General features: G+C 38.2%; 1 protein-coding gene across 2 annotated transcripts in view; it reads left to right on the top strand.

Moving 5' to 3' along the window:
• HIBCH (3-hydroxyisobutyryl-CoA hydrolase) overlaps positions 1–15,595 on the top strand; it is a 69,611-nt gene that overhangs the window by 36,628 nt on the left and 17,388 nt on the right. For both annotated transcript variants that reach the window (XM_031451801.2, XM_010991981.3), the window contains exons 8-11: positions 2,770–2,915; positions 5,430–5,516; positions 9,497–9,555; positions 10,561–10,642. In XM_031451801.2, coding sequence (XP_031307661.1) covers positions 2,770–2,915; positions 5,430–5,516; positions 9,497–9,555; positions 10,561–10,642 — 374 coding nt within the window. The remainder of the gene's footprint in view (positions 1–2,769; positions 2,916–5,429; positions 5,517–9,496; positions 9,556–10,560; positions 10,643–15,595) is intronic.

Raw genomic sequence — 15,595 nt, 5'->3', positions numbered from 1 at the left:
TCAACCTAATTAGAGGTTTATTAATTTTATTGATCTCAAAAAGCAGCTTTTTGGTTTTATTTAGTTTCATTGATTTCTGCTCTGATCTTTATTACTTCCTTCTACTTCCTTAAGGTTTTATCTCCTTTCTGTAATCTAAGGTGAAAGCTGAGGTCAGTGGTATGAAACCCAGGTATAGAATCCTATTCTATTCTGACGTTTAAATGTCAGTACTTCAGAAATTTTGCTACGCTATCTTATTTATATTGGTTTCCATGAGAAATCTGCCCTCATCCTTGTCTTGGTTCCTCTGTAAATGTCTCTTTTATTTTCTCTTGACTGCTCTTAGATTTTCTCCTGATCACTTGTGCCTCGGTCACTTGATTATGATGTGCCTCTGTGTAGGTTTTTTCATATTTCTTATACTTGGGCTTATTGAGCTAGTTAGGTTTAAAGTTTTTGTCAAATTTGGAAATTTTTACATTCTTTCAAATACTTTTCTGTCCCCCCATTTCCTTTTCAGGAACTCCATTTAAACTTTTATTAGGCTCACTCATGCATTTTTTTTTCTTTTTTTCATTTTAGATAGTTGCTATTCCTGTGTCTTCCAGTTCACTAAACCTTTGTTTTGCAAAGTTGAAACTGCCCTTAATCCATTCAGATATTTTTCAGGTTATACATTCATCTTTGTTTTCATCTGTCATAGTATCTTTTGGGTATTTTTCTAAAAAAAAAAAACTCTGTTTCTACTTAACTTTTGAACATATTGTATATGTTTATTATAATTGTGCTGATATTTTTGGTTTCTGACTCTTATGTTTATGTCAGTTCTGAGTCTTTTATTTTCCCCCCTGGCTGCTTGGAGTTTATTTTTCACTTGGTGCAAGGCACAGGGTTATAGGATGTTAGGAAGGCTCTCCTGTGGCTTGAGTGGGGTTCTCTTAACTTCCTTTTTGGTGTTTTGCTGTTTTGGTAGAGCTCAGCTGTCTAATACTGTAGTCACTAGCCATATATGGCTACTTAAATAGAAATTAATTAAATTTAACTAAATTCAGCTCCTCAGTTGCACCAGTCACATCTCAAGTGTTTAATAGCCATATCTGGTTAGTGGCTACCTTATTGGACAGAATAGATTATAGAATATTTTCATCATCACAGAAAATTCTGTTGGCTAGTACAGGTCTAGAGAAAGATAATTTTAGGCTTGGAATAGTATGGCGGTGTAGAGTTGGAATGGAGTGGATAGATTTGGAAAATGTTTTGGAGTTAACTGGCTTGCTGATGTAATGAGTCGGGAGTAACTCCAAGGTGTTTAGCTAGTGCTGCTGGGTGGATGACGCTGATTAGAGGGATGGGAATTAAGAGCTGTGTTTTTGCCACATTATATCTGGGATGCTTATTATCTATGTAGGTATATCTAGAATGCAGATCTGAGAGTTTTGGTATGCAAGGGAAAAGGTATAACTAGATAGACAGATTTGGGAGTGTATTAGTCTGCTGGGGCTGCTGTAAGAAAATATCACAGACTGGGTGGCTTAAACATTTATTTCTCCCAATTCTGGAGACTGGAATTCTGCACACTATACTCCACCAGAGTGGCTGGAGTATAGTGAGTGAGTAGTAAGAGATGTAATTGAAAAAGTGGTCAGTGGTCATGAAGACTGAAACAAGTGTTAGCTTTAATCTAAGAGAAACAGAAAGTCATGGAAGAATTTTGAGCAGTAGAATGCAAGACTGATCAAGATTTGTGTTATTAAAAAGATCACCCTGGTTGTTGTGTGGAATACTGTTTAGAAGAGGAATCAACAGAATATAGTCATTGGTGGAGGGTTAAGGGGGTGGTACAGGAGAAGAAGGTTTGAGTGTTGCTGGTTGTACCCTTTATTGGGATGGGTGCTACTGGAGGGAGATGATGGGGAGGGGGTCCTGAATTCAACTTTAGACCTATCTTGTTTGAGGTGCTTTTATCTCTTAATTTCTATTTATAGTAGCTTGCCACTGATTCTTTCAAGTTTAGGAACTTTTAGATAAGTAGAACTGGAAAGAATTTGAATGTTTGTGTTTTTACTTCAATTTAATTAATTAAAACAATTTTCAGATAGATACATGGATTATAAAACTAGAGGGTCACAATTTTTTAAGAAACTCTTAAACACTAAAAAGTAGAGTACTGGTATATTTATATATATGATACTTTTAGTTGTTGCCAGTGGAGACAATAAGAGAATTTTTAAAATACTGACAGTTAAGAAAAGAGTAGATGCAAGTGATTTGATTAGGTATAAAATTGTTCATTTAATAGGATGTCACTTTAAATATCTTGAATACTAGATAATTTGACTATTTGGAAAGTGATTAAATGGTAATAATGATTTTTCACTTAATAACCTTAGATTATGTATGTTTTTTCCTAAGCTTATTATTTGGAAAGAAAGTATTTTTTCAATCTTCACCTATTTTGGAGGTTCTAAAAAAGTAAACTAGTGGTGAGAAAATTTAGGTAATGTTTATTGAGTACCTATATACAGAACATTGTGCTGTCAGCTCCTTTGTTGGCTTCTATAGAAATGAGACATAAAAAATTTGAAGAATACTCCAATTAAGTTATCATAATTTATAGCAAGTCTCTTGTGATATTGATTGCATTGTATTTGGTGCATTGTATTACTCTGGTATAGTAATAATATTTTTAATATAGATTCAGACTCCAGAGGAAAATGGCTGTCTGACCTAAAGTGAAGTATGTTTATCTCTCTCATTTGAATTATCTCTTTTTGTTCATAATTACAGGGCTGTTCCCTGATGTAGGTGGAGGTTATTTCTTGCCACGACTGCAAGGAAAACTCGGATACTTCCTTGCATTAACGGGATTCAGGCTGAAAGGGAGAGATGTGTACACAGCAGGAATTGCTACACACTTTGTAGATTCTGAAAAGGTAATTACTCAGATGATTGCATTTTGTGTTGGAATAACTCATACTGCATGGGGAGGAGTATGAGTGGTTAAAAGTACATACTTTTGGTAGCATGAGTCTGAATCCTGGATCAGCTCTTAAAGCTGTGTGACCTTGGAGAAGGTACTTAAGCTCTTCAGTCCTCAGTTTCCTCATACGCAAAATGGAGATAATTATAGCTGGACCCAGGGCCATTTTGCCTGCACTTTCAGTGAATATTTCTATTGAATAATTACAGCCTATGTTAAAAAAAAAGCAAGTAGTATTTTAAGAAAGTCTAATACACAAAAATCTAAATTTATATATAGATAGGCTTTTATAAAGACATTTTTGAAAGGTTCTCTTGTTTGTGTCCCTAATATATCTAAAAGTTTGTAAAATATGGTCTTAAAAACTCTTCTGAAGAGTATCTGTTGCAAAGGACATCTGTTACTTATCTTTGTCTTTAAAAATTATTTTTAAACAGTATGGCCACTTTTCTTCTACAGGATAGCATAGTGACAAAGGATATGCAGACAGACAGCCTGGCTTTAAATCCCAGCTTGAATTTAGCCTCTTTGGCCCCAGTTTTCCCATCTCCAAAATGGGAACGACAGGTTTACCATAGTAGTTGAAACTCCCTTGTGTTAAATGTAACAGAAAATGCAATTCAAGGTAGTTTTGCCTTGCAACTCCCAGCAAGAGATTTGGGATTTATTCTGCTTCAGCTGGCTTAGCTCACTCTGACTGGGCTGGCTTATATAGCCCCTAAACCACATGGGTGACTGGAATACACTGACTAACCAACCCATCCCCGCTAATGTGCTCCATCCCTGGAACTTTGGGGGTGAAGTCAGTTTCTGAGGAAACCCATGGATTTCTGATCTTGATGGAGGGGCATTATGGGGTAGTGGAAGGAATGTTATTAAAATGTATGAGGTAAACAAAGTTGAAAGTTGTCCCATTACTCTGTTAGGAGGGCCTTGCCTCACATTTGCTTGATGTTTCAGATCTTTCTCCATGTTACGGGCATCCTCAGTCCATTGAGTAGTAGGTGCCTGTCTCAGTCTTCCCTTGAGCTGTAACAGGAAGCAGGCGTGGGCGCTCCGTGATCTACTCTGGAGGGATGCCCTTGAATCTCGTGGAGTTTGGTTAAGAATGGGAGAGACAGCTGATCCACAACCCTTTTCGCTCTTTGTCAGATTGCCCAGTAGTATCAGTAGCATGTAGACCGCCTTACAGGGCCTGTATTGGAAAACAAAAATAAGTAGTACACATAGGGAATGGGGCCAGAGGTGGGTACAAAAGGTAAAAGCCCCTGTATCGTCTGGCAGTACAGTGTGGTAAGTGTGAAAACAGAATACAAAGAAAGTACTCAGTGGATTGAAAGGAGAAAGAGCTTACTTAGAAGAGGGGGCTGGAAGTTTTCTTACAGAGCTTGCAGTTCGGCAGGGCTTTAAGATAAGTATCGTCAGAAAAAGCTGTTCTGGATGGAGGAAACTTTAATAAGCAAGCCTGTCGGGGTAGGAAAGCATTAGCTATGTTTTAGAAACAGTAAAAAGTCGCATTTGGCTGAGCCCAGGAATAGGTATGGGAGGGACTTAGACGGAGAGTTGCTGGAGGATGGAGGGAACGAAAAGTACCCCCTGAACTAAGAAGGTATCTTGAGACCAAAAAACAAACCAAGCAACTCTGTATAATCAACAGATCAGTTTCTTATAGTGTAATTTACTTGCAAGGTGAGATTGGGCGCAGAACGATCTGGCAGCATTTGCAGCTATGCTTTGTACTGCTGAGAGTCTATTGGGACAGGTTTATAGTTGACCTTGGGGCATGGGGGTGTGTGCTTGGAAACAGTGCATTCCTAAGTCAGGCTTTATGAATGGGCAACTAGTCTCATATGAGTACCAGGAATACATCAATGAAAGTCTTCATCATTGTTCGGGGACTAACAGAGCATAGAGGCCACCTGGTCCTAAAGATTATTAAACGTTATCTATTAACTACAAAGCCCTTGATGACAGAGAAGTGACTTACCACACAGCACAGTCCTAGGTAGAGTCAGTGGAAGGACAGGAGGAACTGTATGGGCCCAAGATGATGTCAGTTATGTTAACCATACAGGAGTTACATGTGGCTATATTATAGAGCTGTGCATTGACTATAGTAACTGTTAGTCACATGTGGCAATTTCAGTTAATAGTAATAAAATTTATAATTCATATCTTTGGTTGCAGTACCACATTTCAAGTGCTCAGTAGCCCGAGGGAAACAAAGATGAATGTCTCTCCTCTTCAGTGTCTTCCATCTTTATCCATTCCTTGCAAGGGAGCATTTGCTTTGTGGGAATGTGTTTGCCTTCAACCTCAGTGAAAATTTTCTTCATTGACTCAGCTGAAGAGAGAGCATCATAATTTTAAGACAAAGATTTTTTTAAAAAGAATGTAAGATTTCTAAAAAAAAAATTTCTGTGTTTCTATGGGGTTTTAAATGTTTTCGTTTATTTCCCTCCCATAGTTGGGCTTTTTAGAAGAAGATTTGTTAGCCCTGAAATCTCCTTCAAAAGAAAATATTGCAGATGTCTTAGAAACTTACCATACAAAGGTAAGTTGTCAGTATTCTAACCTCAGATTTTAATTCATGGGGAAGGGGAAGTGACCAAAGAGTTAGCAGCTGGTGAATATTACAGTGTGTGTATGTAAGTAAATGTACTGGGATTTATTTACTTTAAAGCTTGATGGGAGGATCTCTGCTTCATGGTTGTTAGGATGGCCGTCTAAGAAGATGACTTCTTTACCGTTCAACTGCACAGCTTGCTTTCTCACTGCTGGTGAATTTCAGTGCATAGCCTTGTGATTGGCCCTTGTGAGGGCTTTTTACAACGTGCTGTGACATTTCTGTATTGGAGGTTCAATGTTGATGCTGTTTGTGGAGCTGCTAAAGTAAAACTCTGGTATATATCTAAATATAATAATAAAGTATATCGCAGTATTTACTTTTAATTCCTATGTTGTCTAACTTGAATTCAAGCCAAGAATTATAAAAATGCTTCATGACTTCTAGTTAAACTTTCCTTCCTGAAACCCCACTAAAATTAAAAAAAAAAAAAAGGAATGAAAAATGCATGAATCCACAAAGACAGACAGAAAGAAGAGGAGACAGTGGCAAGCATGAAATGTCAGTATTTTGGAAGCTTGAAAGTGAAAGTGTGAGGGCAACTATCTTAGACCCGAGAACGCTGAAATTTTATCCTTCAGTGGGGGAAGCCAGTTAGAAGCAAGCCAGTTCTTGATGCAGACCCTTTGTAGTGCCAGGGCTCCCTGCTGGGCCTAGCTGACTTAGGGGAGGGCTCTACTGAAAAGAGGCAGAATGTACTAAATGGCAAGAACTCTGGCCTCTTTTTAGTTGGCCTCCAGAACTCTTACACTGCATCTGTTGTGGTCTGTTTGGGCAGCCGTAACAAAAATAACATAGTCTTGGTGGCTTAAACAACAGATTTTTCTCACAGTTCTGGAGGCTGGAAAGTCCAAGCTCAAGGTAGCAGCCAGTTAGGTTCCTGGTCCTGCCCTCTTCCTGTTGTGCAGGTGGGTGCCTTCCTGCTGTATCCTCACACAGCAGAGAGAGAAAGTGAGTGCCCTCAGGTCTCTTCTCATAAGGGCAATAATCCCATCTTGAGGGCTCAGTCCTCTTGACTTAAGTACCTCCCAAAGGCCCCACCTCCAAACACCATCACACTGGGGATTAGGGTTTCACCGTGAATTTTAGGGGGACACAAACATTTAGTCCATAGCACCATCCCACTCCCAAGAAGTTCATGAGAAGAAGAAAAAAACCTATAGCTGTTGACATTTGAGGACCTCTCTAATGAAAGAAACATCCAGTTTCTTGCCTGAGCATCTCATAGTGCGTCAGAATTGACAGTCCTAGAAGTGCAGTTGGCGTTACACACAAAGCTTTCTAATTTCAGTGCTTCACACACACACAAAAGCAAGGATTGCCAGGCGTTAAAAAAACAGGGATTGGCTAAAACAAACAAACAAACAAAAAGCACTTGAAGGAAGTAGACAGTGCAAGGGGAAGAAGGAAACTTAACAATTATAGGCTTGGTTGGTTTTTTTATTTTCAGATAAGAGGAAAATACTTCATCTATGACATAAGAACAGATATTATAAAGAGAAACAGTTAAAGAATAAAAAAGTTTAAACTGTGATAGTAACAGGAGCGGAAAAAACCACATCAGATTAGATTAAAATGATGCCTGAGGAAAACTCTAAGAGGAAAATGGAGAGAAAATAAAATTAGGTATTATTCCAGGAGATCCAATATCTAGCTGTTAGGAATTTGTAACAGAGGAGAGGAAGTATTTAGAGAAATAATCCCCCACCTGATTACCCAGAACTGAAGAACATGAGTAGAGGCTGATGGAGCCCTGAATACTTAGCGCTATGAATGTGAATACAGAGCGTGTGAGGGTTTCATCCAAGCATTTGAAGTCTCCTCTTTTGTCAGATTGGGTAAACACGGGGTGGATTATAGTGTGTGGGGGTTGAAGGGCCTTAGCAAAGAGTTCTGTTAAATGTGTAGGTATTAGTCTATAAGTCAGGTCATCTTGACCTTGTCTTACTCAGTATTTTTCTCAGTGATTTGGATGAGAAGGTTGATGGCATTTTGATCAGATTGATTTGAAACTAAGAAAATAAGTTAAATTAGGTAAACATACTAATGAAAAAAACCACTTGGGATTGATCTGTTTAATAGTAACAGTGTGAAATTTAATAGATGTACAGGGAAACTCTCCATGTGTTTTCTCTTTCTCTCTCCTGTCACTTTCACAGCACTTCTGACACCAGATGTGCTGGTTTTCCACATCAGGCAATTCTGCACAACACCTGCTGGGTGTGCCATATAATTCATTTCAGTGCTAGCACTGTCTCTCTTAGATTAGTGTCAGATCCCACAACTTAAGGGCGCAGTCGCACAAGATTGACCCTACTTTAGGCAGCCGCAAATCCCAGGTTATCACCTGTACTTCTTCTCGCTAACTGGCAATAAATTTGGGTTCTCCTGCCCCTCCTCTTTGGGTTTGATAATTTGCTAGACTGGCTCACAGATCTTGGAGAAACCCTTAACATTTATCAGTTTATTATAAAGGACACAACGAGGGATATGAATGAACAGTTCTATAGAGAGATACATAGGGTGAGGCCCAGAAGGGCCCCCAGCCCAGGAGCCTTTGTCCCGCGAAGCTGCGGTGCACCACTCTCTGCCTTCTCATCAGCTTGCAGCTCTCCAAACCCCATCCTTTTAGTTTTTTTCTGGAGCCTTCATTACATCAGCATGAGTGATTACATTACCAACCATTGGTGATCAGACTCAGTCTCTCCCCTCACTGGAGGTGGAAGGGCTGAAGTGTGGAGGGAATGTTGATATTGGGAGATGGGACTGAAATTTACCTTGATTCTCCTGGCAACCAGCCCCCATCCTTAGGGGCTTTCGCTAGTCACCTCAGTAACAACAAAAGTGTGATCGAAAGGGGCTTGTTGTGAATAACAAAAGACACCTATTTCACCTTTATTTCAGGAGCTGAGGACAGAAAACCAAATACAACAAAAGATGCTCTGCTTAGGGATTTCCATGGGTTCTTGGAAGTTGTGAGCCTGGAACAAAAGACCAGATAAATAGGCAAAGATCAAATACGTATTTCTTATTTTAAATCACAGTGTCGCAGTAGAGATAAGTGAAAATCTTGGATATCAGTTCAAGGTACCAAGTTCATAAGTACAGTATGGGATAAACGTAGCCTATGGTGGCACCAGTTAAAACAGAGTTATAACTGCTCCGTGTAAATCAGCAGCATAATAGGACTGCCTCAAAACTAATCTAGAGTTAGTCCTGTTATTTAAAGCATTGTATCCAAAACAAACAAGGGTATGTGAAGCCCTGTTGTACTTTGCTATGACTCAGGCACATCTGCTACTAAGGTACATGTTCCACACTTTAAGAATGACCTTGATAAACTGAAACTGTATAAGAAGGACCTGGATTGTGCGGGAACACAAAACTGCACTGTGTAGGAAGAGAGTAACTTGAAGAGGGATTAACTAGAACTGTAAACATGAGAGGGCTGATTTTTGGTCCAGAATTTTAAAAAACCCTAATTACAGTTGTTCAAGCACTTATGAGTTCTTTAATGAGGTACTGTTTCCGCCCCCAACCCCGAGGTCAGTGCTGCAGGGATGTCAGGGATATGGGATTTCTGTATCAGACAGAAATTTGGGCAAGATGACTTCTCAGGTCCCTTGCAATCCTTAATTTCATTGATGCATTTTAATGGTAACATAATCATTTATAATTACATACATAAAAATACAAAAACATTTTTTGCTGTTGATGCTTTTAAGAGCTAGTCTGGAATAATACTGTCTGAATTTTGAGCATACAGTGATAGTTATTTATGAGGCTGGATGTGATTTGACTGGAAGTTATAATCTGTCACAAAATGTATCATTAAATATGAAAATTTTAAGGATTTTTAAAAGGCTTGAGTTACTATAAATTAATTAAAGATTTTTCTTTTCAAATAGTCTAAGATTGATCAAGACAAGTCTTTTATACTTGAGGAACACATGGACAAAATAAACAGGTACCTAAAGAGAGATCTCAATTATATCTGTTCCTTTGGAAAGACTATATTAAACTGAATTTACTACCACTGTAATTGCATTGTGTTCAGGTAATATACCGAATTCTGCAATCAGATAACAGTGTTTTTTTTTCACTTAACTTTGAAAGTAGCTTCCTGCCAATTTCAGGGGGAAATAAATTCATTATATTTAAGTAATCTATCATGCTAATTTGTTTTAGTGCAAAACATTTTTTTTCCCTTTAATGGGGAAGAGAGGCTAGAAAATAACATTTGAATTAACTTTTTTTTTATTGAGTTATAGTCAGTTTACAATGTTGTGTCAATTTCTGGTGTATAGCACAATTTTTTCAGTTATACATGAATATACATATATTCATTTTCATATTCTTTTTCACTATGAGCTACTATAAGATCCTGAATATATTTCCCTGTGCTATACAGTATAAACCTGTTTATCTATTCTGTATATACCTGTCAGTATCTACAAATCTTGAACTCCCAGTCTGTCCCTTCCCACCCCCCTCCCCTCGGCAACCACAAGTTTGTATTCTATATCTGTGAAAGTTTGAATTAACTTATCTTTTATCTTTGTAAAGTCATGTTCTCTGAAGGTCTTAATCAAGCTGATCAGCAAAAGGTTTTGTGCAGTGATTTGAGAGACTGACAGACTAACTTAAGGAACACAAGAGGAAGAAAACTATTGGAAAATAAGACAACTATCTCTCCATTTTAGAAGCGTCAGCTTTTCACAGCATTGTTTAGTTACATGTAATAGATACAGGAAAGCAAAAGAGAAAACTTAGGCTTTACTTTGCAGCGGTGAAGGTAGACTGTAAACACTTACCCAGAGAAACACTGTTCTTTCATCATCCTGTGAAATAGATTAGAAACCTTTTCATTATTGAAATGGGGTTTGGGGAAAACCTGTGTTTAGATTCATTGCCATCCTGGAAAGAAGAAATTGCTTGCACATTGTTGAAATCATGTTTTCTTTTTTTATAGTTGCTTCTCAGCCAATACTGTGGAACAGATTATTGAAAATTTACAGCAAGATGGTTCATCTTTTGCCTTAGAGCAGCTGAAGGTAAAACATAGATTGTTCCTGCCCTGAGTGTGGTGAATTCTTGTGATAGGGAAGCCTCTGAGGGGTGGTAGAGCTCTGTGGTGGTGACACTGCATAATTTTTTTTTTTTTCTGAACTCAATTGAGCTTCATAAAGTAGTTTCACAAAACCTTTATTTACCTAAATCCAAATGCCTTGACTATCTGCTGGATTTTGACAGCAAAGCTAAGCTGTTTTTAGGTCCTTTGAATATAACAGAGAAGAACTTCATAAACATGCTTCATCTCCAGTAATCCTCCTTGTCCTGAGAAGAAATGTTCAGGGACATTTTTAGTAGAATGGGTTAGATCAATGAAAACAGTCAGCTTATAGTATATTACAATTGTGACATCAATCCGTAAGTTCTGTTTAACGTGCATCAGTATGTGGTCTTTTTAGCAGTAGGTTTAATAAAAAAGTGATCCTTTTTAAACTAACAAGAGGCTCCATCTAGAGCCAGAGCTGAGTCTTAAGCAGTGTTTCTCAGTGTTAGGTACACTTTGATCTTTCTTCAACGTAACTCAGCTGGTTACAATAGAAGAAGAATTGTTTCTGCATAAATGAGTGCACATTGGACACTGACATTCTTGAAACTATCATGTGATTATGAAACGTGGTATTTTAGGCTGTCAGACAAAGGAAAGGAAAAGGTCTGCTTCCTTATACTAAAAAGAAATGATATTTTGGCTTGTCTTTATTTGATAGTATTTTTCAATTAATAATTATAGCATTTCACTTATCAGGAAACTTTTGACAAAAAAATCTAAGTCTTACCTGTGAAGATGAAAACATTTCCTCATTTTTAAGGGAATGTTAATTGTCTTTTAGGGTCTTACTCAGTATTGGAATTCTATTAACCTTCCAAGAATAGACATAAAGTAGACCAGCCATGTATTTCCCTAACTCACAAAAGTAATGTTACTATGAACAACTTTCAGGAATGTTTGCATAAATGTAGGTAATCATTTTATATTTCAGGGGTTCTGACTTAAAAGTTGGTTCTCTTGTTTTCAGAGCAATATAGAAACCAACATTCCTGTTTGGTTTGTTTTTTTTTTTTACCCCTTGCATTAGGGCCCAATTAGGTATGCACTTAAAATAGTCAGGCAGCACATTACCTCTAGTCTGTATGATGTCACTTTAAAGTGATGCAAATAGGCAAGTAACCGTATTATTTTAAAACCGCTGGCTTACCCCGAAACTGAGGGGTAGGACACAGACGGTCTTTCAGTCTTCCTTCCATTCCTCTAGCAGTATGTTTATTCTGCGTTTGGGAGAGGGTGCTTGGCAAGCTAGGATCACTATAAGCACTCCCAGTGAAAGGACAGATTTTCATTTTTATTCATTTGACCTGCTCTGGTGAATGAATGTGGTGCCACAATTTTAGTACCTGCTGGGAATCAAGAAATTCCCACTGAGGCTTCCCTGCTAGAGCTCAGATACAGGGCTCCTTTTAATTATGTCAACCAGAAACAACCCAGAAGGAGGAGATAACTGATGGTGCTTCAGTGACAGGTGTGCAAATCACATGTTTGAACAAATTTTAAAGAAGATTCTAATACTTGGGTCAGTAAGCCTTGAGGATTGCTCCTAATCCCTGTAGGCTCTTCAGGGGTTCCTGTCTACCTTCTGCAGGTGCCAACCATCTAGTCTATGTCTATATCTAGGGGTTCCTTTCTCTCCAGGATTGTGCACAGGACTTAATCTTTTCAGCATATTTATAAATCATTACATAAAGACATAAGGGTTTTTTTTTAAATCCTTTCTTCAGAGTTTTAACTAATCACTATAGGATAGTATGGGGCTAAAAAAATGACAAATATGGGGAAGTTGTAAGTTCTTTACAACTGAGAATTTTCATAGAACCTTATTTTATGGCTTCTAATGTCCTTTCTTAGATTTTCCTCCAGAGTTTCAATACACTTTTGTTTTTTTAAAATAATGCTTAAGGTTGGAATTTATCAAATCTCCTTTTAATCTCTCTTTTGGTGAAGGCTATTCATGGTGCCAAGCAATTCATGTAAGCTAATAGGCTGTTTAAATACCCTGGTGGGTAGCTTATATTAGAGAAACCTTAACCAGACTCCAGTACTCGTGTGTGTGTGTATGTGTGTGTTTTTAATAGTGGTCAAATACATGTAACATAAAACTTACCATCCTAACCATTTTAAAATGTGCAGTTCAGTATTGTCAAGTATATTTACATTGTCATGCAACCACCCACCAGAATATTTTCACCTTGCAAAACTGAAACTCTGTCGCCACCTCCCAGTCTCTGGCAGCCACCACTATACTTCCTTTTCTGTGAAGTTGACTACACTGGATACCTTGCATAAGTAGAATCATACAGCATTTGTCCTATTGTGACTGGCTTATTTCATTTACCATGGCATTTCAGGTTTCATCCATGCCGTAGCAGAATTTCATTCCTTTTTAGGGCTCAGTAATATTCCATTATATGTTTAGACCACATTTTGTTCATCCGTCCATTGTTGGTCATTTGGGTTGCTTCTACATTTTGGTTCTTGTGAATAATGCTGCTGTGAATATGGGTATACAAATCTTCAAGACACCCCTTTTAATTCTTTTGGGTACATACCTGGAAGTGAAATTGCTGTATCATACGGTAATTCTGTTTTTTAGTATGTTCAGGACTCTGTACTGTTTTCCACAGCAGCTGCACCATTTTAACATTCCCGCCAACAACAGTGCACAAAGGTTCCAGTTTTCCCGTGCCCTCCCCAACACTTGTTACTTTCTGTCCTTCTGTCCTTTTTGTTGTTGTTTATGTAATAGCCATCCTAATTGCTGTTGGGTGGGAGGTGATATCTCACTGTGGGTTTGATTTGCATTTTCCTAATGGTTAGTGGTATTGAACATCTTTTCGTATGCTTATTGACCATTTTGTATTTTCTTTCGAGAAATGTTTATTTAAGGTCTTTACCCATTTTTTAATTGGGTTTTTTGTTGTTGAGTTGTAGGAAGTGTTCTCCTGTTTCAGTTTCCCTTTTCTGGTGGTGAGACTATTAGGGTTGCCAAAGTGAAGAAGATTCTTCAGGGCCGATGAGAAGTTTTTCTTTTCCAGAATTACAAGTGATAACAATAATCAGAGCAATCACAGGTAGAAGGGATTGCAATTACCCCCCTCACCTCAACTCTCAGCAAGGACACTAAGCCGAGGACATAATGTAAGTGGGTCAGCAGTCCTTAGGAGGGCTAGGCAGTGAGGTCCACAGCCAAGAGAGGCAGAGAAACAAGAGTAGAGAGCAGTGAGTCCGGGAGGGTGGCCCTGAGCAAATGGCCAGGGACCATGGTTGCTTTTGACTTGTCTATTAGGTGTTTCCTTGGTTACTGGTGGTAGGATAGGCTGCTGTGTCAAAGGTGTAGAGAGAGGGCATACACTTTCCTTTTCCAGCACTAGAAAAGTCAAAATTCTTGGGAATTTCTTCTTTCTAGTCACCAGTGTGAGATTTATGTGTGCGTGTGTCTGTGTGTGTGTGTTTTTTAAATGCTCATTTTGTGAAGAGTAAATAAAACTCAGTTTTCACTTGACGAAGTTAATATACAAGAATATGCCAGGCCTCTGTGAAGAATTCATGCACTGAAGAATTGGGGGAAGATAGGAAAGCTAAGAATGATAACCAAGGCATAGAGTTTATGTAAGAAGAGCAGCACAGTATTAAGAGGAGAAATTAAACTTAAAAGATTACTAAGCTTTACGTTTTGAGAGTTACCTATGTACTGTACTACTTAAAAATAAAATGACTGATATTCAGGAAAACTGCTAAAAGAGTTGTTCTCCTGCTGTAAACAACTAGAAAACTGGACAAAACGTATGAAACAAGTGTTTGTAGACATTAGACAATGCAGGCAGCACATGTGATTCCTGAGAGAAGGGAAACAAACAAGAGAGCCCTAAGATTGACCCAGCTTTCTTCCTGCAGGAATTTCCAGACTATTGATCTGTATGTTTTTGGGGGTAAAACTTCAGAAGACCAGCGGAAGAGTCACAGGGAGGCAGTACTCTGAATAGTTAGCAAGGCTCATACAGGTCTGGGAAGCATTCACATTCCCATCAGCCAGACAGTTTATACTTTAGCAGTGGGGGTAATTAATACTAGAATAAAACCTGCTCTGAACTCCCAAGGTAAGTCAGTGGGGAAAAGACAGTCTTTAATAAATGGTTCTGGAACAACTGGCTATCTGTATGGAAGAAAGAAAAGTTCTTGACTCTTAACCTTGCCCTTGTATGGGAGTTAAAAATTCTCTACCCTCTTGGGTTCTCTGGCTTGGCCTAAGAATCAAACTTACATAAGACAGATTAACAGTAGAAAAGCATACAAATTCTGTTAAATTTTTACATGTACATAGGCATCTGCACAAGAGAATGAAGACTTGAGGAAGTGATCAGAGCAGGAAGCTTTTGTACCTTTTAGGCAAAGAAACAATAAGTCTGTGAAGAACTGACAAAACAGAGAACTTTGGGCTAGGAGTAGTAAGTGGTGAAGAAATTAAGGAAGATAAGGGTTATTTTAACAAGTTTGTACAGATTTCTTAGCCACAAATTCCCTGTCTCTGGTGATCAGAATGTCTTCCTTCTGGCACAGGGAGGGTACCTTTCATTTGGTATTATCTCCTGCTTTCAGGAAGAGTAAGGTCAGAGTGCCCTTCTTACACCTGTTATTTCTCAAGTGACTGTAACTCAAAAGAATCAGTATGCCAACGTGCTGTATCTTGGGATGATGTGCTCTGAGCTCCTTCACAGCATTTGCAATTCAAAAGGGATTACGCACCTAAATGTAAGAGGTAAAACTGTACAACTCCAAAGGAGAACAGGAGAAAATTTTGTGACTTTGGGTTAGCCACTTTTTTTTTTAATGCAAAAAGCAAGAACTGCAAAAGAAAAAAATTGGTAAATCTATTATAATTAAACTT

The sequence above is a fragment of the Camelus dromedarius genome, chromosome 4 (assembly GCF_036321535.1).
Source record: "Camelus dromedarius isolate mCamDro1 chromosome 4, mCamDro1.pat, whole genome shotgun sequence".
Classification (NCBI taxonomy): Eukaryota; Metazoa; Chordata; class Mammalia; order Artiodactyla; family Camelidae; genus Camelus; species Camelus dromedarius.
This window is presented reverse-complemented; position numbering and strand designations above follow the sequence as displayed.